The 26,312-nt window shown below is 40.4% G+C and overlaps 1 protein-coding gene across 1 annotated transcript in view; it reads right to left on the reverse strand.

Moving 5' to 3' along the window:
- The window catches only part of LOC117480527, a 46,051-nt gene extending 20,254 nt beyond the window's left edge, over positions 1-25,797 (reverse strand). Inside the window, exons 1-6 of the mRNA XM_034127867.1 lie at positions 25,693-25,797; positions 21,756-21,815; positions 21,328-21,387; positions 21,189-21,242; positions 20,770-20,826; positions 20,364-20,670 (exon numbers count right to left, since the gene is read on the reverse strand). Coding sequence (XP_033983758.1) covers positions 20,364-20,670; positions 20,770-20,826; positions 21,189-21,242; positions 21,328-21,387; positions 21,756-21,815; positions 25,693-25,797 — 643 coding nt within the window. The remainder of the gene's footprint in view (positions 1-20,363; positions 20,671-20,769; positions 20,827-21,188; positions 21,243-21,327; positions 21,388-21,755; positions 21,816-25,692) is intronic.
- Between the last annotated feature and the right edge of the window lie 515 nt (positions 25,798-26,312).

Below are 26,312 nucleotides of genomic sequence, written 5' to 3' on the forward strand. Positions count from 1 at the left end.
AAATTAGTCAGCTTAGACAATTTGGAGCTCAATCATATTGTTACATTAAATAAAGAGATGCTTTCAAAAAGGCCAAAGCCATAATACCATGCTATCGTATAATATGCTATTGACTTTATGAGCCTAATGTTGAAGATGGCTCGAGTCAAACATGGTCATTTGTTCCTATAAGTGCATCAATTCTCTTTGATTCTGTCCAATTAAAAAATGTGCAGACAAAATCCTTTTATCTCACAGCATCAATACATTTCTTCATTTACCGTTCAAAGTTGGTTCGGCTGATGCAGTCCATTCAAATGCTCTGATAGTCTGTGATCACTTGGTGAGAGAAGAGCAGTCTGTTTTATTGAATAGGTGGTGACTGCTGAAAGACGTGCGATGAGGCAAGCCCAGTGAGGCTGTGGAGAATCTGAGAGGCAGGTTGCACAGATAATGAAGTCTTCAGCTGTGGTGAGGAACACAACTGTGTGTGAATAATGATCCCAAATTGTGTAATTAATTATGAACACATCTGAATAGAGGAGAGATTTCAATAAAGGCTCAAGATACATGCCAAATGAGAGGGAGAGAATGAGAAAGAGAGATATAAAGATCATTCCTCGTTTCCATCTTAATAAAGCAGCAGGGTTAGAGATGAGCCTGCTGTGCCCTCCTGTGGCCACAGCAGTGAAATATTGCCCGTCCCACTTCTGTCGCCCCTAATTGGAGTCACTGTGAATCAGATTATCTTGTAATAAGAATGCATCATTGAGTTACATCAATGAGGTAAATACAAATATTGACATAACATTTTAAATCAGCGGAAATCAGGTGATTGCAAATAGACTCCTCCAACAAATCAGAACATAGGGTGACAGATCTTTATCAAAATATTTAATAAAAGAAAAATGCATTTTGTTTTGTTTTTATTTTATGCTACTGCTTAAAATGCTATGAATACATTGTCTTTAAACTACAGATAAATAAAGGACGATGGACCAATTTTGATGGTTGTTTTGTTGTGAAGAATCTGTTTGTTGTTTCCTACTACACAATTAATGCTACTACAAAGAGTATTGCTACAGCACATACAGTATAAGGCCAATGAAATCCTCTGAGGATTGTTGGTTAAAAAGAAAAACAATTGAGAGGCTATCCATTTAGTCCTTTTTACAGCTAATTGAATTAGCACATGTGCTATTAGCAAACAAATAAACAATGCTACTGCCTTTAAATATAATTACCATTTTTAAATGTTTTTAAGTGATATATTTAGTTTAATTTGTGTTTTCGCTTTGGAATAAGGCTTGGCAATCTGGCAAAACAATGAATAACAAGCAAGCCACACGCCAAGTGAGTTTTAAAGTCCTTGAGACAAACACCCACCTATCCTGGCAGTGAGACAGTCGGCCAACAAACCACCCAGACGGGCATCAGAGCAGTCGGTGAGAGTGACAGTCATTCCACCAACAAGTCAATCAGACACTCGGATAATCCTTTAGTCAGTCAACAAGCCGGTGAGCAATCCAGCCAGCCTGCCACTCTACGGGTTAGCCAGTAAACATGCCAACGCGTCCACCGGTTCCTTCATTTGCTCCAGACCAGCAGCAAGTCTTAACTTCAAACAAGCAGTCAGTCACTCAGTCAGCCAGACAGGAAACCAGTTAACCTCTGACAACGAGGCAACCAGTCCGTCAGTTTAACCAATACCCTCCCTGTCAGTTTAGCACAGTATATATTAAGCAGGGCTGGATAGCACACATGACCTTTCTCAATTCCAGTGTGAAGCAGACAAATCATTAATATTACTATGGTAACTGCAGGGCACAAACTGGGGATAAATAAAGAACCATTTAAGGATGGCCTACTCACACAAACATATGTGCATTCACATATGCAAGAGGATATGCATGCACATACACAAAAACACACACACACAGTATGTTAGCTGACATGTGCCCATCTTTTCTGTTCTGCCCTTGGAGAATCTAAATGCTAAATGTATGTGCATATTTTTTCATAGCAAGAGACATATTAGAATTTCTCCAGCAACCCGCCCCCCTCCTCCCCTTCAGTCGTCTCCCATACGGAGGACATGAAAGAGTCTGGAGCGCATAATGTTGGAGGAATTAAGGGATTCCTTGGTGGCCCCGAGTACCAGGGGCCATCGTAATGACGAGGGGGCTTAAGCGCTTTGTATCCTCCTTTTTACCCCACTCTGTCTCTGTGCTCAGGTCTGGCAGTTTCCGTATCCCTTATTTTTAAGGCCGTGTGTGTCATTGAATATTCATTTGGAGGTGAAGAAATGATCATCTGTTTGTTATTGTAACAGGCACATTGCTCTCTTGTTTGTAATGGGAAATGACCAAGCAAGGAAAGAGGATGGAAGTGTGTCCTCGTCTGTCTGCAAGTGCAAATACTGTTTGTTAGTACTGTATGTTTTTTATTTTAATTGACTATCATATGCAAAGAGGGCAGACTGCCAACAAGACACCATTTCTCAATGATCCCCTGTGAGTTCATGGCAGATGATCTCACTCTTCTCTTTTATCTCTTCTTCTCCAATGATGGCCATCGATCTGGGTCAAAGGGGAGGGGGAATTGATTGAGAAACTCTAGCATGGTCAAAGAGGAGGAGGATTCCCACTAGACCCTCTGACTGGTGTTGTATGCTTCATATAGATCTCTCTCCCCATCAGGGGCCACTTACTATCTCACCAACACTGTCAAACATTATATTGTAGACAGACGGATGCTCTTTTTCGCCCCATTGTGAGGACAATGTGGTAAACTGAGCTGGCATGAAATAGAAGTTTGTTTTGGACAGGAAGTGTTTGGATATCATCTTGGAAAGTTCAAGGTAAAATAAGCCTGCATGCCCTCTATCATAGCAAATGTAACAAGGAACTTAATTTGAAAAATATGTATTTAGTTATTTCCTGTGAAGAGGTCATGTCACTCAGAAAGGACTGGACAGGACAGTATATGCTGCAATTAGAAATATAAAATCTGACTGTGTGTTAAATGCATTTATTTCCATTTACAATGTAAACATATTTACTTTTAGCATGGATAGAAAAGTCTCCAGGTATGTGTTCAACATGCTGTCAGAAAGCCTTTGACAGCAAATATCCACTAGAGGGTGAGATTGCACTGCTTATTAAGAAATAAATCCAACAATGTACTTCCACATTCTTTTTGCAGTTAATATACAGTATGTATAACTGTTTCAATTTGTGAAGAAACCTGATGCAAGACATGCAACTAAACTTGTTTAGCCTAACTTTATCAAGTAGGAAGGTGATTTCACCTTCAGATTGCTTCAGTGTATCTTGCAAAACTCCATATTCTCAAGCTATTGCAGCAGTTTGACTTTGCATTTGGTATTCTACAACAGCAATCGTGTTGTAATCCAAAAAGTAATTATAATGCATTACTTTGACTTTAATTGTGTAATGGCTCGTTTTGGTCTTTGTTCTATTTCTTGTATTATTCTTTGATCATAGAAACTTTGAATACAATTATAAAGTGCCATATGAGAATTATTTAGAAACACTTGTTTTTGTCTTAGATTTCAATATATAGGGTACTGTATATGTTTTACCTTTAAAAGCATCCACCAGTTATTTTTTTTTAAAGTCTATTAGGCTCATCAATGACCTTTGACTACTTACAAAAAAAGATATGGCTGATTATGTTAGATCAGAGGCAAAAACGGACAGGTCAGTTCCCTATAGCTATCTATACATACAATACTCTGACCATATGTTACTATCATGGTATTGGAATCATTATTGCTACTAATTCTTAATATTTTTTCTCTTAAAGTTGTATTATTTACAGTTCCTTAACACTTACACTGAGACTATTGTTGTTCAGTTTCATTTCTTTTGGGGGGTAACCTTTTTCCATTTTAAAAAAGGTGAATCAATTCTTCGCTGTCTGACAGCCTGAAGGAATCAAGAAGTAAAAAAGAAAACTGCCCACCAGTGATGGCAGGTACTGTAAGCTTACTGTAGTGTGGCAGGTCAGATTCATGTATTGTGTTAGCTTTGGCGTTGTTCCCTCTGAGGGGGAAACTGAACCTCTGTCAAAGTGTCACATTCAGGCAACACTTGTCTTGATCAAAGCTGGCACCCGCCTGGCCCAGATGGTGCACGCACGCACGCACGCACGCACGCACGCACGCACGCACGCACGCACGCACGCACGCACGCACGCACGCACGCACCATGTTCAGTGCATGTATACAAGTATATACAAGTACATACAGTGTATGCATGCAAAAAAACAAAAGCAGTACATATAGTATGCACATAAAGACAGCAGGCACTCACATTAGCACAAGCTCTACCAAACACACTCACATGCTCATATGCACAAGTATAAATAGGTTCCGACACACACATACTGTATAGGCCACACATTGAAATACACATGCATGAACATGCACGCACGCACATACACTGAAGAAAAAAAAAGGCCTCCTCACATTGTTAATCCCCTTTGTTGTTATCGATGTTAATTGAAAGAATGAGCTTTATTATATGGTCTCCTGCTGGGTCATTACTTAGCAAGCATGGAATGGCACTATTCATAAACACTTCCAGGAAAAACTGAATTACAGCCATTCTCTGAACAATCACTTTTAATAAGGTGGCAAGCCACCTTACTTCTTGTGAGGGACAATGTTTATTTGAAGACACTGATCTGTTCAGCTGTAGGTGTTTTGTCATTATAGAAAGGAGAGATTTTTAGAGCAATGAGAAGAAAGGGTGAAAAAGAGAGCAAAGGAAACGGAGCGACTCGAGTCCCATATTTTCATTGGCTGGGGTCAAACAGAGTTCAGTGACCGATTACACACATTGCCAGGTGACCCCTGAAGTCATCCAAGGTCTGTTCTTTTTTGTAGTCCTTACCCCCTCTAAGGCCTTACAGGCATATAGCTGTAACTCCACGAGGCAATGCAAACATAGCCATAGGTCCAACTCCTACTTTTAGATCATGAGTTCATAACAACCTTATCTCATGCTAGAGATATATTGACTATGTAGAAACATTTGCTAATGTATAGTGTATGATCATGTAATTTGGTGTGGTTCTAAATGTTTAAAAAGTTCCAGGGTGTTAAATCATTGTAAAGAAATAAATATTTGCAAGTGAAAAATAAAAGGAAAAAAAAGGGTCTTGGGATTTAGTGAAATGATATGAATCTTAACTTACTTGCCTAAATTGCTCGACAATTTCCATCACTGGTGGTAACTGTCACACTTTCAAATTGTGCACTCAAAAGGAGCTTCGCTGGCATGTGATGGTGTACAATCGTGGCAGTGCAATTGTCTTCATATTTCAAACTTTAATGACTTGAGAAAAATCGCACTGATATCCGTTCTAAGGCTTATATTTCTGTGGATGCAGCTTTATGTGCACCCACAGGGAGCCTTATGTGGCTCCGGGGGATCTCAATGTAAGAACAACCCCTGACCAGCTGTTCATAGGATCTATAGCAGAAATGGAAGGCACCCCCACCCCACTGCAATTTTCACCTCATGGACCAAGCATGTGTTACACACTGGGAGAACTGTGCAGGGATTTCCGCCATACAGCTCAAATTGTTTTCTGAATGTCTCCTGCTTCCTTGGGGGGGTTTGATATTACCAACACATTATGCTGAATATAGCTTTGCTGATCCGGCAACAGGGGAATACATCCTGCCCTGGCCATTACCAATCAAATGTACTGAAAAAATACCAAATGGAGCCCAAGTATAAGCTAATCCAAAGTGAATTTCAAATCACTTACACACTTAATATTTTAGATCAAGTTGCTGTAATTAAACACTTTTGAATAAAAAGGAAGTCCTATTTGGAAAACGTAATGCTTTTTGAATTCCAGCTACTTCTGTAAACATCATCATTCAGGAATAACTCATTTCCAGCATTTACTGCAAGTGTTTACGCCCTCTGGTGGCAAGATGGTGAAGTGCTACAACAATACATGGACCTTGAATGGGTTATCAGAGTTTAACGCACAAGCAAAAATACAGTAGGCCTACGTAAAAAGAAAAGTTTGGTCCAAATATCAAAGCCCTTATCAGTACCACATGACCATCACTAGACTGAGATGCCAAAATGTAAATGTTTTGTATCGCATATAGATTCAGAGTTTGCATAAATGTAATCGTGCATTATCACTAATGTTAAAACTGCAAATGTAAATATTATACATAAACTGTGCACACATGCATCGCATCCAAGCAGGTGCCGGTCATTCATCTTGTCAGTCTTTTATAAGAACAGCAGCACTAATGATCTTACAATCACAGACTAAAACGTTCTCTTTTGAAAACAAAATTATACCCCCCTTGTTTTTTTTGTCATAACGGAATGCAGCCTTGATTGTGCGTGTGTGTGTCAATGCCTCATACTGCACAATTACAGAAAGAGGCTGACAGTCTTCAAACATTTGGCGCAGGCCCTACTGTAGATATGTAGCCATCCTAATTAGGTTGATTGAAATGCACCCTTGGATTATCACGTAAAGGTTTCCATTCATTAGACAGACGTTTTTTGCGGAATGAAAAGCATGAAATATGGTTCTTCCATCTTATTTTCCATTCGATATTTCTACTTTACAGGAGGAAGACGAAGAGAGTTCTTCTTTTACTTTTGTTTATAAAGTTAACTTGCTTGTTGCAGGTTTTCATAAAAAAAGAGGCAATCCTACTTCTGTGAAAACATGAATACATAAGATACAATATCATGTATCATTTGTGTTACATGTTTCAATGTAATAAATAATTGCACCAAAACAATAAATACATATCTGCCTGCAATCTAGTTTTGACTTTGACCAATTGACAAAAATTATATTCAAAACTACATTGATATCAGTTAAAAGTTGTTGAAATGTTGAGCTTCATAGTTGTATTATCGTTAATGCAACAAGAAAATATGATTATGCATTTAAATTTCCTCTCAAAAAGTCTAACAAGTGTTTGGAAAAAACATAATTATTTCGTTAAATGAGAAACAAATTGCAAATGTTCAAACCTGCTCATCAATAAGATAATAGAAAGTTACAACTTATTACAGTATACAGGGTTTTGAATTGTACAGGTGGAAGCATTTTTGCTGGCAATCCAAACATGCAGAATCAGAATTCCATGTGAAAACAGCTTGATTTGTAGTCAGCTTATAGTTAATTGTTTTTATTCAATAATGACTAATGAACTGCAATACCCTTGCATGTCACTGATTGATGTGTCTGTGTGGGCAGCTTTTTAAAGTGAGTGACGAAGAGTGGGTACAAACAATGTACAAGTGATTGACAAGATGTTTGTAATACAATTTCAGCCAATTGGTTCTCACCATCTCTTTATTTCTCACTTTCACACGCTTCTTTCTTTCCCTCTGTGGGCCATTAAAAAAAACTATTGGAATAATATGACACCACAATCTATACTTTTTTATTTTTTTATTACTGAAACCATGTCTCACTTTCAAAGAACATTCCACGTTTTGACAAAAGAAACATATGCAAAACTAACTAATATGCACCGTGTAAAAGACTTGAAAAGTCTGTCCATGATATCTGATGAGTGAATAATAGGGGACAGGAGCTTTATCCCCCTGAGATCTTAGGTAAAGTTATATGGGTGTAAGTACAAGGGTATGGCAGGGGTACAAAAATCACCCACTGTTCCATAGCTACCAATCATCTCTTAAAACATCTGAAATTATCATCCTTGATTCAGAGCAAACTCGACATCGAAGAGAAATCTCCATGACTGATAAATCAACACCCTGAGCATCAAGCACCTGTTATGACAAGGGATTCCTTTTGATAAGTGTCAAGTGGCTTTAGTCTTTCCAACAGTCGTCTTTTTTCCAAACCTTTACACATCTTTGTTCTTCTCCCAAATAGCAAAGAAATGTAATGGAGGGATTTAGACACTTGAAAAAAACAACTGGTGAATGGATGAACGTCATTTAAATAATGAAGTGTGAATCAAGTGTGTATAATAAATCAAAGGAAAACCCATTCTTTCCTCAGTACATCAGCCCTACTGATGTCCGTATCAAATCTACAACCCTCAATCCGGGATAACGTTTAAAAAAAAAAAAGCCACATAGTGGCATCTGCGCTTTTGAAAACAATAATTTCATACAGTTTGTTGTGGCTCATTATAGGTCAAAATCACTTGGCTTTTGTTGTCCCAGGCACAACATGATCTATGCTTATCCAGACAGGATATGTTTGATAACACATCACAACAATCTGCCAAAGTATGTCACACTGCTTCCTGCAATGAGACAATGCATTGGAAGTCAATATGAACTAATTCTGACATTTTGTAAACAGTATTTATTTGGAGACAAAGGATTACAACTTGTAAAATCCCTGTAAATACTTGTATAGTGACAAGTTTGTCTGGGCATGAATCGGCTAATTATCGACAAGCCTCAGCATCAGTCATTGTGGAAACAAATGTGTTAGAGTCATAAGATAAGGGCGGCGTGTGGTGCAGTGGGTTGTGCATGTGGTGCAGTGGGTTGTGCGTTGGTGTTCGGATCAGGGGGTCACAGGTTCAAACCCCACTGCAGTCAGCATGTCGTTGTGTCCCTGGGCAAGACACTTCACCCCAAATTGCTCCTGTGGGGATTGTCCACAGTATTGAGTATGTAAGTCGCTTTGGATAAAAGCGTCTAACAAGTGACATGTAATGTAATGGAATGTAATAAGATAGAAACTGTATTATTTTCCAATTAGTATGATCACAAAAGCTTGTAGCAACTTCAATAAGACAGAGAGAGCTCCAGACACAACTACATCATCTCTTGGTTGACTTTTATTTATTTGGCCTGAGCTTGGTCTACATTCTGCATAGTTATGCTCATGACAAACTAATATCCGAATCCAAATTGGACTGGACAAGTGCTAACGTGCCTCTGCTGAAACGTAGTCAGGGCAGCTGCTACCAAGGGATGCTGTTTCCAATGAGAGGGATTAGTGAAAACCAGTTGTCAGTGGGTAAATGAGAGCCATGGGAGCGAAATGGTCTCCATGAAATAAAATAAAACACACGTACACACAAATTACTTTAGCTCTTCTGGCACCATGAAACAAAAGGCACGTTTTCGTACCATATACAAGCAGATCCATCCAGATGCTGTTTTGTTTTTGTGGGTCAGTGCTTTAACACCCGATACGGATAAACATTATTTGTTATGAACTTTACATTTGTTATTACTTTGAGGTTGAATGCTGGGACAAATAATACATGTTATTTACAGGTGAAAGGACATCAAGACCTGCGAGTATGTTTCATTGTTCTGTTTTTGATGTAAGATAACTATTAAAATGGCCGGCATCCAATCACTTTCTGTTAGCGAGTTAGCATTTTGTGACCCTGGATTTACACATGCAGTTGTGTGACAACAGATCAGAAACAGAAACCTGACAAGGGCTTTTGCTATACAGACTGTTGGATGGAACAAAACAGTTGGCCCATTATCATTGCTCACAATGGTGAGAACTGATCTATTGGAAAATGTGAGGGCAGTGTCTGTGACTGTAACCATTGAGATGGCATAGAGTCACGAAAAATAAAAAATAAAATGGATCTTACAGTAGATCATGATGACAAACATCACTATTCCTGAGCTTTGGTCAAGACGTTTAATTAATTACTTTACTTATACCTGTGGATTCCACAGTGTAGTGGAGCATTTTAGCATCATTTGTCACAGACCTACACACAGAAAGGATTTATTCCCAGTGGCGCTCCCCCCCCCCCCCTTCTCATTTGTTTCCACCCATGTTAAAAGGTCTAATTTTTCTCCACTTCTCACAATGCTGAATATGCAGGCTTTCTTTATGTGGGTTCTCCCACGAAAGACTCTTCATGCCAAGAGACTAATGGTGTGCCATTTGCAGAGAATAGGCTTTTAGTGGTCTCAGCTTTATGGACAGAGTGACAACTACTTGGGGACTGCCCACACAAAAATGTGCTGCCATTCACACGAGGACAGGCCTTGTGTGAGAGCAATTTGTTTGGGGATCTCTGCTGATGTGTATTGTGTGACTTCAAGTAAAACAAATATATATTTCAATGTAAACATTACTTTAAGCCCAACAACTTTGCCCTGACCCATTGATACACAGTTTAAGCAAAATGTAATAAACAAATGTTTACATATAGTGTTTACAAAGTTGCTGAAAGATTATTGCCATCTCCTGCTTGCTGTGTTTTTTTATATATTCCAAAAGTATTTGCCATTTGTTGAGAGGAACCATTATAACTTTGATATTATTTTTTTAGAAAACTCTCTCAGTACCCTATAGCTGACAGCGGTTTTTCTCTCTGGACCTTCCATAGATCTATGCATTTCTTACTGATATAGATTTGCACTAGAAACATATACAGTACCAGTCAAAAGTTCGGACACACCTTCTCATTCAATGGTTTTTGTTTATTTTAATGTTGTTCTACTTTATAGATTAATACTGAAGATATCAAAACTATGACAGAACACATATGGAATTATCTAGTTAACAAATCCAGAATATGATTTTTATTTTAGACTCTTCAAAGTAGCCCCCTTTTGCCTTGATGACAGCTTTGCACACTCTTGGTTTCTCTCAGTCAGCTTCAAGATGTAGTCACCTGGAATGGTTTTTAATTAACACGTGTGCCTTGTCAAGAGTCAATTTGTGGGATTACTTGCCTTCTTTATGTGTTTGAGACCATCAGTTGTGCTGTGCAGAGTTGGGTTAGTGCACAGTGGATAGCCCTATTTGACTACTGTTGTAATCCATATTATGGCAAGAACGACTCAACTCAGTGAAGAGAAACGACCGTCCATCATCACTTTAAGAAATGAAGGCCAGTCGATCCGGAAAATGTCAAGAACTTTGAATGTATCCTCAAGTGCAGTCGCAAAAACCATCAAACGCTTTGATGAAACTGGCTCTCATGAGGACCCCCCCCAGGAAAGGAAGAGCAAGAGTTACCTCTGCTGCAGAGGATAAATACATCAGAGTTACCAGCCTCAGAAACCGCAAATTAATGAACCTCAGATTAGAGCCCACATAAATGATCAAAGAGCTCAAGTAGCAGACAATCTCAACACCCACTGTTCAGAGGAGACTGCTTGAATCAGGCCTTCATGGTCCAATTGCTGCAAAGAAGCCACTACTGAGGATGAACAACAAGAAGAGGAGAATTGTTTGGCCCAAGAAACACAAGGATTGGACATTAGACAGTGGAAATCTGTACTTTGGTCTGATGAGTCCAAATTTGAGATTTTTGGTTCCAACCGCTGTGTCTTTGTGAGACGCAGAGAAGGCGAGTGGATGGTTTCTGCATGTGTGGTTCCCACCGTGAAGCATGGAGGAGGAAGTGTGATGGTGCTTTGCTGATGACACTGTTGGTGATTTATTCAGAATTCAAGGCACACTTAACCAGCATGGCTACCACAGCGTTCTGCAGTAGTCACCAAATATAATTCATATTCTGGATTTTTTTAACACTTCTTTGTTTACTAGATAATTCCATATGTGTTCTTTTATAGTTTTGATGTCTTCATTATAAATATACAATGTAGAAACATTTAAAATAAATAAAAAACTTTGAATGAGAAGGTGTGTCCAAACTTTTGACTAGTAGTGTACTAGACTACACCCAACACAAGTCTGCTGCTGTCACAACATGACGGCCATGTTGGATGGAAAGCAAGATAGACACTCATGACAAACATTCTTATTACAAGCACCACAACACTGTCAAATATCTAATTTCTATAACACCACAGGGTGTTACATCCTTTGTGTCAAAGGGCTGGGGGGGACGCACAAGCGACAAGTACATTACAGAAAACTGCTCATATCTTGAGAAATTATCACGAGGAGATGTTGTTCTTGCTGATAGAGGCTTAAATGTGAAAGACACTGTGGGGCTGTATAGTGCACAGTTGAAAATACCAGCATTCACCAAAGGAAAGCAGCAACTGCATCCACTGGAACTTGAATCCACAAGGGACTCGCTACCGTCAGGATCCATGTTGAAAGAGTCATTGGCCTGGTCAGGAACAAATACACCATCCATCAGAGCACCATCCTGCTGTCTCTTTGCCAAGCAGCCACTCAAGGACAAGATGGTAACAGTTTGCTGTGCTCTTTGTAATGTCTGCCCATCTGTGGTACCCACAGAATAGACTGATACTAGTTATTCTGCCCTTGCAAGAATATTTTGGGATTGCAGGCTTGGCAGATAGCATAACACGATCAGGAATAAACACCCAGGAGACAGCAGGTCAGTTTAGGATGTTTACTTGATTCATTTCCATTTCCATTTCCATTTCCATGTTTCATTTCCATTTTTTGTAAAAAGACATAAAGACCCTAGGATTTGAGCAAGGATTGAATTGACAGGAACAACCCATGTGCTCCATAGACAGCCAGAAACAGGAAACTACGGCAAGCATTTATGGACACACAGTGCAAAACCCAAAACCCTTTGCAGGCCCTCTTAAAGGGGCAGCACACTAGTTGTAAGTCACTTTTGATAAAAGAGTCAGCTAAATGAAACGAAATGCTTATTGTGTATTTTCTCTTCTATGTATGTTGGATCTTCTCTCTATTATCTTTACAATGAATACATTAAAATGTCCAGTCTTGAACTAATAAACATCACTTTTTCCAAGTATTTGTTCCTTGAGTTTTTTTTATACTACAATGCATCTGCAAGTATTAGATACAGTTATTGATTGCACAATCTACAGTGTATGAATATTTAAGCTTAATTAAACAAAAGCCTGACCATAAAGACAAAAGAAAAAGACCAGTGTCTGACAAGAAAGAGCTTATTTATTGTCAGCTTCTTAATGTCCCTCAGATGTTTTGGCAGAGGTTGCAGTGGGGGAGAAGCGTGGCAAAGTAAACCATTTACCCAACAACTCTGGTAGTATCCCCGTTCGAATGAAGTTTACCACGTTTGAATGGGCAACATAAAAAAATGCGCCATCAAACATGATGCGCTGTTTAAAAAGTCAAAGAGATAAGACACTGAATGCACGGCGGAAAAACAGAAACACAAGTCAGTTTTAAAAGAAATAATTTTAAAGAGATGGATATATCAATATATAGATGGAAAAATTGGAAAGAGATAAGGATGAGGAATAGATAGAGAGGTCAATATTATAGTCATGGCTCCGCAGCCATGATATACCACAAGTGGTATAATACCACAAGACTTTAAACATGTAAGATAGGAATAGAAATAGTCAGGGCACAGCGGCCATGAAAGATAAAATAAAAAAAAGGTAGGCACGGCGGCCAGCCAAAAACAGACTAAAAAGAAATGTAAAATGTCACTTACTCCTTGTAGATCTTCTTAGAGCAGAGGGAGTGCAGTCTGTAGGCACTTTGGAGACTGAAGAAGACTGGTTCAAGGCCAGCCCAAACCACCGGATCGATTGTAAACTGGTGGCAGGATAACATGAGATTGTGCCTTTTCAACTCCATACTGTCAAGCTGCTCTTATGGGGAATGTACTAAAAACAAAAGAGAGATAATTAGCCGCGTTCACACCAAGTACTTTCCTGTGCATTGAGGGATGAAGGATAGATAGTGAGAAAGAGATTGCACAGCGGCCAAAACTAAAAACGGAATTAAACCAAATAAAGAGGACCAATATCTCCCACAATAAAAAAAATACAGATGGATAGAAATTTGAGTGACAGATTTAGAGATGAGGGATAGATAGAGCAGTAAAGAGATAGTTATGGCGCGGCAGCCTTGATGGATAATCAAATAGGAAGGTAGGCACGGCAGCCAACTAGGAACACACTCAAAGAAAAGAATAGTGTCACTTTTGTGTCTTTTTTTTTTTCACGAGAGATTTGGAATTAAAAAATATATTGCTCAAATATTGTTCCAGGCTGATTAGACAGATGATAGTGTGATCACACAGCAGCCATTACTGAATGATAAAGAGATGGATAGAGAAATAGAAAGAGGGATGAGAAACAGATAAGGCGAGAGAGAAGAGTGATATATGCAAGGATAGAGATATAGTCATGATGGGGCAGCCATAATAGGTTTAAAAATACATATGTAGGCATGGCGGCCAAACAAAAACTAAAAGAAAATACAAATGTCACTTACTCTTTGTAGGTCTTCTCAGATTAGCGGGAGCTCAGTCTGTAGGGACTTCTTGTGGAAACCGAAGGGGGACCACTTCAAATCCAGAAGTCCAGTGCAGACCACCGTCCGGAATGGAGTCTGGTTACTGGATAGTTGCTAGTTCACCACCCGTTGAGGTGCCCATGAGCAAAGCAGTGCTTTGAGCGCCAACTATGTCGCAGCCCCATCACTCTGACATCTCTTCACAGCAATGAAATGTCTATAGGTCTTATGCATGTGTGTATTTCTGGACTATGTGTGTTTGTAATGAATAGAAAGAGGTAGAAAATAATGTAATTTCCACAATAATATATAAAAACTGTTTCACCAACATTGATCTAAATTATTTAATAAAAGCAGGTACATGAGAAAAAGAATGACAGAGACAGACAATATATCACACTGCTTGGCACTGCTTACCAACTATGTTGCAGCCCAATCATCTCTGTAGAACTAATGTATGTCTATAGGTCCTGTGTTTGTATTTCAGGCCGGTGTGAGAGCATAACAAATATTACTAAAATAGTGCAAAATGTAATATGCCCAATAAGGGGACACAAAGGAAAATAGAAATGACAGTTTTCTATTACACTTTGTAATATATATAGGGATATAGAGATATGGAGATATTCATGGCTCGGCAGCCATGATATATAATTAAATAGAAGCGTAAGCACGGAGGTCAGATAAGATGAATGATAGTTATGACACGGCGGCCATAGCAGATGAATGATATGACACGGCGGCCATAACAGATAAATGATAGTTATGACACGGCGGCCATTGTAGATAAATAAAGCGATGAAATTATTCAGAGATATGGAAAATAAATACATAGACAGTCATGGCACAGCAGCCCTGGCGGATCGAAAGTAAGCCATGGCGGCCAAACAAAGTAGCAGGAAATAGAAAAGACAGTAAATAGAGTGTTGGAAAGTTGATGGATGGATAGTGATGAAAGATAGATAGATAAGGAGATGGCGCAGCGGCCATGTTAAAAAATATCAGGAAACTTACTATTTGTAGATCTTCTTGAGACAGAAGCATGCTCTTTCTGTGGGGTCTTTTAGTGAATAAATGCAGTAGTCCAGCACAGAGTGAGAGTGAGCTGGTTGCTGCAAAGGTGCCAGCTCACCTGATATTCATTGCATAGGTGCTAGGGATGTGAATGATTAATCGAATATTCGGAATTATTCAGGTATAGAATATGAGAATATGAGTTATGAATATTTTTATTGTAATTTCTTTTTTTCTTGGGAGGGGTGCCTAAATTGATTACATATTATCAAATGGAATAATTCAATGTAGGTATACGACAGTGCCATAGCCAAGTGTGTTAGGTCTAAAGGTGTGTTTTGCTCCGCTCACCGGTCCCTCACAGCGGGCAGAGCTGCAGGTCTCTCTCTTGCGTTTGGTTATACTTCACTCGCGTTTATGTCCAAATCCATCAGATCTATCTAATGATATGGCTGCCGCCCACGGACGTGTGCACAGGTACGGGCTAATGTTGCATGGGCAACGGCCCGTTTTCCCTTTTTGGCTGACCTGCCCCTCTGGAGAGAGCGAGAGGGGGGGGGGTTTCTGTTGTGGTCGAATCAACATGATAAGCCCACAATTAGTATTGTAGTGTCTCGCTGCGGGAAACACACCAGCTTCATTCTTCTTCTACTACTTATTTTACTTCTTCTTCTCCTTCTTCTTACATGTACTGTAGGCCTAATTGCCCGCGATTTTTGAATGAAGAACTCGTTTCAGTGTGAACTCATTCCACAGTATGACCACAAAAGTGTTTTAAACCAGTAGCGTCACCTCCTTAAAACATTACACAATAACCTTTTTTAACCTTTTTATATTTATGTTTTAAACATATTGTATAAAACTCCCCCACTAATTGGACTATTCCTTGCACCCCTCTAGAATAAGCCCGAATGGTCTCAACCATTGCATCAGTAACGTGCACTTGTTGTTATAACAAGATCGCAAGGACACTGGTAGCAATCGGACAATTGAGTGTTGTTCAGATTGTGTGTTGTGGAACATGCGTGTGCGTGCATGAAAATATACCACACACCCAATTACAATTGCATGTTCAATTCACTACCCTGGAAGTTAATAAAGTTGTTAAAGTTGGAACAGCCTGTGGACAGCCGTTCTTCCTTGCATGTCAGTCGCGGACACCTTGGACAGGCAAATCTAGCTGCAGCACGACCCGTATATTTTCGCACGCCGTGTTCTCAACACATTTTTTTTTTTAAATGTTAACATCGTGGATACATCCTTATATGCTCCCGGCAACACACTGAACGTCAACTTTGTCTCCTTATTACTATAGTGATGGCGAGATGAAGCCTTATGAAGCTTTGAAGCTTTCCAGCCAATTGGTTCGCAAAAGGGTTCATCTCATGAGGCTTCATCATGGGCTTCATTTGAACACAAACCCCCTGTTGGTCAAAGTGTGTAAAACAGACATCTCAACAGTGTGCTCTATCTCATACCGAGTTCCCAATGAGTAAAGCCTTACCCCTAGATTCCACCGGGTCCGTCTGCGCCGCGTTGCGGTTTTGGTCCGGCCTCCTCCGGCGTCATACCCTACCAGGCACGTTTCAGAAGCATTTCAGAAGCGGAGCGTCTTGCCTGCCGGCTCGCAGTTTTTGTTGATTTGGGCATATTTCCTGGACAGGCTACTTTGTACAGACAAAGTTAATAATAACTGTAATATTCCAGTTATAAACGACATGAATCAAAGATGTGTTGCTGTATTTTAGTGGTAAAAAAATGCATTCATCATCATAATTATTCTATAATGTACACAGTGCCTGTAAACCGGAGGAGAACGCTGGCATTTCTCCTCCTACTTGAAAGACTACGGAGGGATAGGGTCTGCACAATTAGTTTGTGTGTGTGTGTGTGTGTGTATATAGCTCTGAACGTTCCACTTCCTGCCTGCCCGACCTACGTTACGGCTGCGCCGCGACAAAAATAGGATTCGATCCTAATTTTAGAGGAGCCCTGCGCCGAGCCGCTTCTGAGCCGTAACGCGCCGCGTGTGGTGGAATAACACCCATTGACTAGAGTGCCCATAAGAAATTTTACCATAGTGTACCATAGTACGTACCATGGTATACCATGGTACTACCATGGTACTACCATGGTACACCATGGTACTACCATGGTACTACTATGGTACCTCAGATTTTACCATGGTGTACCATAGTATGTACCATGGTATACCATGGTACATACTATGGTACTACCATGGTACACCATGGTACTACCATGGTACTACTATGGTACCTCAGATTTTACCATGGTGTACCATAGTATGTACCATGGTATACCATGGTACTACTATGGTACCTCAGATTTTACCATGGTGTACCATAGTACGTACCATGGTATACCATGGTACTACCATGGTACTACCATGGTACATCAGATGTTACCATAGTGTACCATAGTACGTACCATGGTACTACCATGGTACCTCAGATGTTACCATAGTGTACCATAGTACTACCATGGTACATCAGATGTTGCCATAGTGTACCATAGTACGTACCATGGTACTACCATGGTACCTCAGATGTTACCATAGTGTACCATAGTACTACCATGGTACCTCAGATGTTACCATGATGCATACCATGGTATAACCCTGGTACATACCGTTGTACCACAGCTGTTACCATGGTACATACCATGGTACCTCCGATACTATAGTACATGCCGCGGTACCTCAGATAACTGGTACTCCATAGAGTATTCAAATGGTACTATAGGTATACCATGGTGTATACCATGGTATGTATCATGATAATCACTCAAGTCCCATTGTATGCATTTTTTTATTAATGTTAATGCAGGTCTTATACTTTGTTTAGTATTTTTCATTGCTGGTTTTAGTTGGTTTCCCTTTAGGTAACATATATTTTCATCTTCTTTTTCAACACATCTTGACACAAAATAGCCAAAGAATTACACTTTAGATAAAGATGTTCTCAATGTTGTTATTGAATGAGACAACTGAGTTCATACAGAGCTTCAATGTGGCGTTTTACTCACATATTTAGAAATATCCATGCAGATTTACCCAGTCACAGACACAAACACACATGCATTACAAAATACAGTTAATGATCAAACAGTGAGTTATAAAAAAACAATAATAGCATAAAGAAAAACACATTTAAATCATCATATTATGTGCAGACAAATTGAGTCTCAACAGTTTGTGCTAGCCCTCAACATTTAACTTGTCTCAAACACAGGCATTTTCATCACATATAGCTTACCCCCATGTTCAATTGCAATACATTTAGCTACTATGTCCTCACATGTCAATACACACAATTCATTGGAGATCTTTACTTTTACAAGAAATGTTGCAATGTTTGTATGGATCTCTGCATCATAGATAGCTGGCTGTATGTGCTCCTGCTGCAATGGCTTGTAGAAAACAAGAAGTTCTCTGCAACAACAGTTTGCATCTCTTTCACAGTTGCAGGGTTTTGGTACAACAACCAAGGACTCTACCATACCAAAGCAATTTGAGGTTTCTATCACTGAATTATTTCTTTTGAAATGCATACTGTAGTCTCTGGTGGTGACTAAAATGTTTTTATACACACAACGCTTGTATTCAGTTACACTATTAAGATGTTGGTACCTTGTGGGTGTACTGTTTTGCAGTGCAGCAATCTCCCTCACATTTAACAGTCTGTGAGAGCCACATCCTAAAGTGACTAAATGTTCTCTTATGCAGTTTGCTGACTTCGTAAGAATGTTACTACTGGTCAGGGAAAAGAAAAAATCTTGCATTTCTCTGCTTGAATCCTGGAATAAAGCATTTCCTTTTCTTACAACTTTCTGATATGAAAAGAAATTCTTAAAAATCTGTGAAGAAACTGATTGCGTGCCAGAGTACAACTGCAAGAGTTTTCCATTCATATCTTCAAACACAAATGCTGAATTGGCCCATAAAAGACCCCAGTCCCTGGCACTCTGGGTAAGATGTGTCAACATATGGCAGTTATATGAACAATGTTCAGGTCCATAAAGATCTGGTACTTTTGCTACAAATTGAACTAAACATAACTCTGCACAATTGAGCTCATCATGAGTGGCAAACTGGGATAGGAGGATGTGAACCGCACATGCAAGAAGCATCCAATGTTTGTAGTAAAGTCCTGGCAAAACAGTCCTTAATATTACAGGGGAATAGAGAAGAGCAAATGCCCTCCACTCAGAAGCTTTCCAATATATCCTCTCACTTAAGCGCCTAGGATTTCTTCTAATTTCATTTGGTGGCTGAATCTTACACAAAGCTTTGTCCAGGTCATCTAACTGAAGAGGAGTCAAGTGAAAGTTCTTGTTGGCATAATGAGGGTCAAACCAAAGATTAACAAATTGACGCACTACACCAAGACAAAAACAATGCATGTAGTCTGGTATAAAGCCTTTGATAAGGTCAAATGATGGCAACAGGATCAGTGGACTTGGTCCTTTAACACCCCTTTGAGCTTTGTCATCACCGTTTTCCATCACTAACTCGGCAAGTTGTACAGTTTCAGCCATTTGTCTCAGTTCACATCCAACTATCTGTACAGGATAGACTCTAGTAAAACCTCTGCCTTTTGGTACCACCTCCCCTTTGTGGTAGCAAAAACCACATCCAAATTCTCCATTGAACTGTTTAAAGTTCTGCACCATTGCCCTTGCTACTGCATCACAAATACATATTTTAGCTGTTACTCTGGTGTGATGTTCTAATCCATTATCATCTTTCCAATAGAATCCTGTGTCCCTCAGTTTTTGAAGTTCATGGATGAATGGGGTGAAGTAACTTTGAACCTTGGGTTTCCCTTTGCCAAACCATAATGTATGCAATAGAACATTTTTACATCTATCCACAAATGGTAATTCATTGATAGTACACAAGATGGGCCAAATTGAAGTTTTTGATGAATTGAACACAGGGGCGCCATCACAATTGAAGGTTAGTGTAATACTGTCAGTGTTGACTTCCTGAGCCTCGCGTCTGTATTCACTTCCAGTGTTGATATCAGAAATGGAGGCATCTCTTGTGAAATGCTTGCCTAGCTTTGATTGGACATTGGCAAGGATATTTCTCAGTTGCACTTTAAGTGGCATTACAAGGAAATAGTATGCCTTCTCAAGTAGACCCTTTCTGTTCAAACTCTGCTGGCACACCCCACACTCATTACCTGGTTCAACACCGAGGTAGTTTGCACATCTGGGACAGTAAAAATGAATTTCTGTTTTGTCATTATAATCAAGAAAGTATTTCTCTAAATACCACACTGACTTTGGCACACATCCGGGCACCACAAAGTTTAGGAGCTCGAGGAGGTGTTTGGTCGCTGCTTTTGACAGGCCATGCTTCAGGATAAAAGCCATGAGAAGAAGAAGGAGAGCTGCCATGGTAACTGAAGAACCAGCATAGATCTTCTTCTCACCATTGAAGGTAGGGTCAAATACATGCTCCTAATAAAAAGGATAACACATTATATGTCAATACCAAAATAAAATGTCTATATTTTCAATATTTAAGCAAAATAAACACATTTAGCTAAATGATCTCACCATTGGATCTTCGGGAGTGTCGTCACCAGATGGAACTGAGTTAGCTCTATCTTCATTCTATAATACAGAAGTTGCAGAGATACAGAAAGTTAGTTGTGATCATATCCAGTCCTGTATTTAGGCCAGGTGCAGAAGAGCATTTTCCCAGTTTAACTCCTAATTCAGCCAATCACCTTCTTTATGTTAATCAACAACGTTTATAGTTCCAGTGTGATCTTGATGATGTAATCATAAACAGTGGGCTCTGATTTAGTGTCATGCTGTTAACATTACCTGGTCTGTCCTAAATAAACTTATACAGCTATAATCCATTGTGTCCTAAAGAAGCACTATATTGTTACCACCAGAAATACTAAACTGTTTGCTAAGCAGAGGAGATACATTTTTTCCATTATAATAATGAAAACAATCTTACACACCATTACATCTTCGCCTGCACTTTCATCTGAAGTGTTTGTGCCTCGGTCAGAGTTCTGTAATATAAGAGCAGCAGAAGTCGTAGTTAAGCCAAACACCAATTTGTCTTTCTGGAACAAAGTGGACCTGCACAAATTATACCATTTCATGGTTTGGATCTTCCCCTCCGTCCTCTGATGACCCTCCAGACAGGTGGTCAGCCTGAGAGACAGCAAAAGGCTATAAGATAAGATGGATCTTTATTGATGCCCATAGGGAATGCAGGTGTTATAGCATGCAGCAACAAAATATATTTAAATGGGAAGGTAGCAGTGCGGGTGAAAGTCGTATGTGCATACAGTACAGTGAAAATAATATTAATGTTAACTATAAGTTATAAAATAATAAGATACATTTTGTTAAATATTTGTAACCCAATTTATTTTGTGTCGGATAAATCTGTATTCTTATCATCATAGAAAACTGTGTTGTCTCTTACTGCTACCTGTAATGTAGCAAAGGTCATGGATTTTAACAGAATAAATTCTTTTTTTAATAAGTAAAACAATCCCTGCATGTTTATATTGTACCATTTCATGTTGTTGATCTGTTCCTTCGTCGTCTGCAGCCATCTCTACTTCATCGTCACTCTGAGAGACAGAAAAGTAGAAATCAAATTAATTCAATTAAAAAAAAGAGGGGCTATTCCTGAGGAAGGCATCATAAAAAGAGCATTCAAGCAGGATACAAAGACAGTACATGACGGACGAACGATGACCATGTAGCAATGCACAGTGGCAATGCATTCAAAAAATATATCAGTGACCAAGTAGCATAGTCATAAGTCAGACGGGAAGCGAAAGAACGAGCAAGACCCATTGCTGGTATAATAACAACCTGGTACTAAGCACACAGGCATCTTGTTAAAGTTATCTTATCTTAGCCAGCGCCATATAGATAGATTCTATCTATATGGCGCTGATCGTATATATACGGTATTATATACGTATATCGTAGTGTCTCAATTGTGACATCACTTACGCGACTCTGGGATTTGTAGTCTTTCTAGTTGCGTATTTTTCATAGTCTTATATTTCAACAGTTTTACGACAAACTGTGACTTTTTTGACATGGAAATTATTTTTTAAGATTGACAAACATCATATGTGTAATTCATGGCACAATTCAAACGGGATCGAAAGATACGTTTTCTCTCCCCATTGACTTCAATGCATAATTTTTCCGAAATAAGGTCTCATTACCCGGAAGTAAGTGGGCGTGACTTCGCCACTCTATACCCCTCCTCGACTCCTCCTTTCCCTCATTCGCGTCCCTTCCTTGCGTCTTAGCTCCGCCTCCGTAAGATGCGAACGAGAGACACGAGGAGGTGACGCGAGGACAGAGGAGTCCTCAGGTATTAATTGGGATGTCCTCGTTCACTCAAACGTCACTCTTAAACGACGTCTGTTAATGATGACATGTGCACAGCGAGTAGTGAAAACACTTCCGCGTAGTCTGCTCTCGTGTATCCTCCCTTTCGTCTCCTCCCGCACCCCTCCTCCCTCACCCCTCCTCGACTCCTCCGTGTGCATTTCAGCTATTGGGACGTCCTTCAAAATGGCGTGTCTTGATCGATTTCCGGGTCAAGTTCCGGAGGAGGGGAAGAGAGGAGTCAAGGAGGGGTATTGGGATGAGGCTTTGGTGAAAAAAAATTGAGGGATTGACCAATCAGATGAGGCCCATGTGATGCCCCTGCCAACCTGTGATTGGTCAGGGCCATGCCAAGGGAAGCCAGCCGCCTCTGGCTTCTGTTCAGAGGCGGCTGGCGATTTGATTGGACACTGCCATCCAATCAAATCACATCAACATCAGTTTTACTACGTACTGTAGTAGCCTACTGTAACTGTCATCACCGCCGTTTGAAATTATCAAGCAAATGAAGCATTAAAAAAAGCAAAAAAGCCCGAAGTAAACTGGATATAAACTCCCCAAACAGGCGAAAACCTACCACTGTCTCTGCCACCTCCCTCCATGCCTGGCTCCTCCGGTTTATATCCCGGTAGGTAAATAGGGACTGGTCATAAAGCACCGGGTGATTCCCTACCGCTAATTTCTCCTCCATTTTTTGGAATATGAGGAAATGACCTGCGGTATGTCTCTCCCAGCATACACGCGGTTTGATTGGCTAGCGCTTGAACTGTCAGATTTGTGTGCAAGTCCTGCATCTGTGTGATACAAATGTGTGTAAAATGATACCGGGCGCTGTAATCACTCATCTGGTTACGTTATTGACCACCCCCAACCCAAAAAAATGGGCTTCCCCTACATTTTTCCCCACGCCACGCTACTGGTACAGGAGGGGTAATATGGTTCTTATTATACATCCATGGGTATTATGAGCGTTGTGGGTCAACGGTTCAACCGATCTGAATCGCTTCCTGAAGCAGTCACGTGGTATCGACAGGCAGCGAGGCTTCGTTTGTTATCGATGACGTCACTGGCCCAAAACGATACAAGCCTCGATACAAGCCTCGATACATGCTTCACAAAAAGCTTCGGGGATTACTCGACACACGCTCTGAAGCCTCGGCGCAATACGTAACATCACTACTTATTATACTCACCCCTACTTTAGTGGGAACAATGAGTCTGCGTCTTTGATGCACACAGGAATAAACGCAGATCATCCTCTGGCTGCAGCCTCGACCGGCACTTGCTTTTGATCAAAGTCAATGCGGAAAACCCGCACTCACACAGGTAGGTGGAGGTGAAGGGAATGAGCACTTTTACAGCCTTTTTGGCGAGGTGGGGGAACTCGGTCTCCAAAGACAGCCAAAAGTGGGCAAGTCTCACGTAACTCATATTTTTCTCGTTATTTTTTGTCTCACGCTGCGCCTCCCCTGACGCTCTCTGGCGCCCCCCAGGGGAGGCGCGCCTCACACTTTGAAAACCGCTGGCATAGACAAATGTCTCCTATATAACCCACAGTCTATCAGTGGCGTTTTCTCCCGGAGGCCAAGGGAAGCCAGGCTTCCCCTGTTTTTTCGGATTGTAGTTATAATTTAAATAAATAAATAAAAACACTTTGTTTTGTTTCGATAATTCTCCTTTGCTGTGTGTTGCTGCCGGCCCGTCTCTCCCCCACTCTCATTGAGTATTTTACAAAGAGTGAAACAATCAGCGCCCCTCTAGATGTTATGGTGAAACAGTAGATTGCATTCACTGTTGCGAGAGGAGGCTAGTCAGATTGGGTTTCCCTTGGTGAAAAGAATTGAGGGATTGACCAATCAGATGAGGCCCACGTGATGCCCCTGCCAACCTGTGATTGGTCAGGGCCATGCCAAGGGAAGCCAGCTTTCTCTGGCTTCCCTTCAGAGGCAGCTGGCGATTTCACCTGAATAGATGAGATTGTTTATATTTTTTAGTTACTTTTGGACTACGGACTGAGCTAATTACAGAGACGAGGACTGTTGCTGCACTTGCCGTGTGTTAGAAAGGGAAGGTGGACTATCGCATGCAAATGTTTCTGTACATAATTGTTTTTGAATTCATGTGTTTCATACACGCCTACTGATACTTTGATGTGTACATAAAACTTTAAAGGTCTCCTGATTTACTTTGTGAATGAATGCACTGTGCATTGAGCGGCTGGTATTGCATTTGGGGGGGGGTGTGTCTGCATAAATTAATAAGAAAATGCTTAAATTAATAAAACGAGAGTTTCGGCTGGAGAGTGCGTGCGGACCTGTCGGTTAGATAACAGGCGTGTGCAAGTCCTGCATCTGTGTGATACAAATGTGTGTAAAATGATACCGGGCGCTGTAATCACTCATCTGGTTACGTTATTGACCACCCCCCCCCCCCCCCCCCCCCCCCCCCCCACAACCAACCCAAAAAAATGGGCTTCCCCTAAATGTTTCCCCACGCCACGCTACTGCAGTCTATGGCTGTTACTTGTGGGTTATAGCATCATTTTACATCTGTATTGTGCTCTGGTAGGAATTCGCACCCAACATGTTAATAACAGTCAACTTGTTTTTTGTTGTATTTAACTCCCAGCTGTGTGTTCCAAGATGGCAGCACGTTAATTTGTTTCTGTCTCTGTCTCTGTTAGTGTTTGTCTCATTCTCGTTTTTTTTTGGCATTGACTACCTCTTGTGCATACTGACATTTTATAATTTTTATTTAGCTTTTTAGACCCGTTTTTAAATTGGTCTGCTGCGCTTTTAAAACGTTTTAAAAGCTTTTAAAAGTTTTTGGGCTGTTTTGCGTCGTTTTGTGCCTGTGCCTCACTGTGACTGGATTGTTTGCTCTCTGCCTGAGCTGTCGCTCTTTCGGACTCTGGATTGCTGTCTGTCCTGCCGTGCTGTCGGGGGCTGATCGACCTGAGCTGCTGATTGACCTGAGCTGCTGATCGACCTGAGCTGCGGATCCTGAATTGGGTGTGTGGCAATTTTGCCTAAAGCTACCCTTGTGTTCACTTTTTTCCTGGGATTAATTGTCAGCCCGCATGTCGGCAAAACTGACGGATTGCCTCCCAGCGATGTCTCTGTTCACTTCGGACATTCTGATGGTGGAACCTCTGGAGCGCTGACTCCATCGGATAGTTTTTACCAAAAGCTGACGTTTCATGGCACGAAATGCGCTCTCCCGTATGCCCTTTTGACTCTGGACTCGCTAATATCGAAGGATCGGAGCAGCCCCGCCCCCCTGAGGAGTGACGCGTCCAGAGCTCATGTGAAAAGATCATCTTCCAGACTGTTAATATTGTTACTGCTATTACTCTCTGGTAACGTTATAACCCTGGTCCTGAGTGTTTCTCTGCTTCCTTGCATCATTTGCCAACTCCGAATGAGTTTAGCTGTAGGCAAGGATTGGGTTTTCTGCATGTTAATGCTAGAAGCCTAGTGCCCAAATTAGATGTTTTCAAGACCTGGTTTTTAGTTGCCAAGCCTGATATTGTTGTAGTTTCTGAAACCTGGTTAAAACCGTCTGTCACTGACACTGTTATTCACATTGATGGATATAATGTATTCAGAGCGGATCGTAAGGGCAGAGCTGGTGGTATTGCAATATACACTGCTGAGAAACTACAGTGCTCAGTCCTTCACTCAATTTCAATTCCAAGGCAATTTGAGTTGCTAGCA

Source organism: Trematomus bernacchii, unplaced genomic scaffold, assembly GCF_902827165.1.
Source record: "Trematomus bernacchii unplaced genomic scaffold, fTreBer1.1, whole genome shotgun sequence".
Lineage (NCBI taxonomy): Eukaryota > Metazoa > Chordata > Actinopteri > Perciformes > Nototheniidae > Trematomus > Trematomus bernacchii.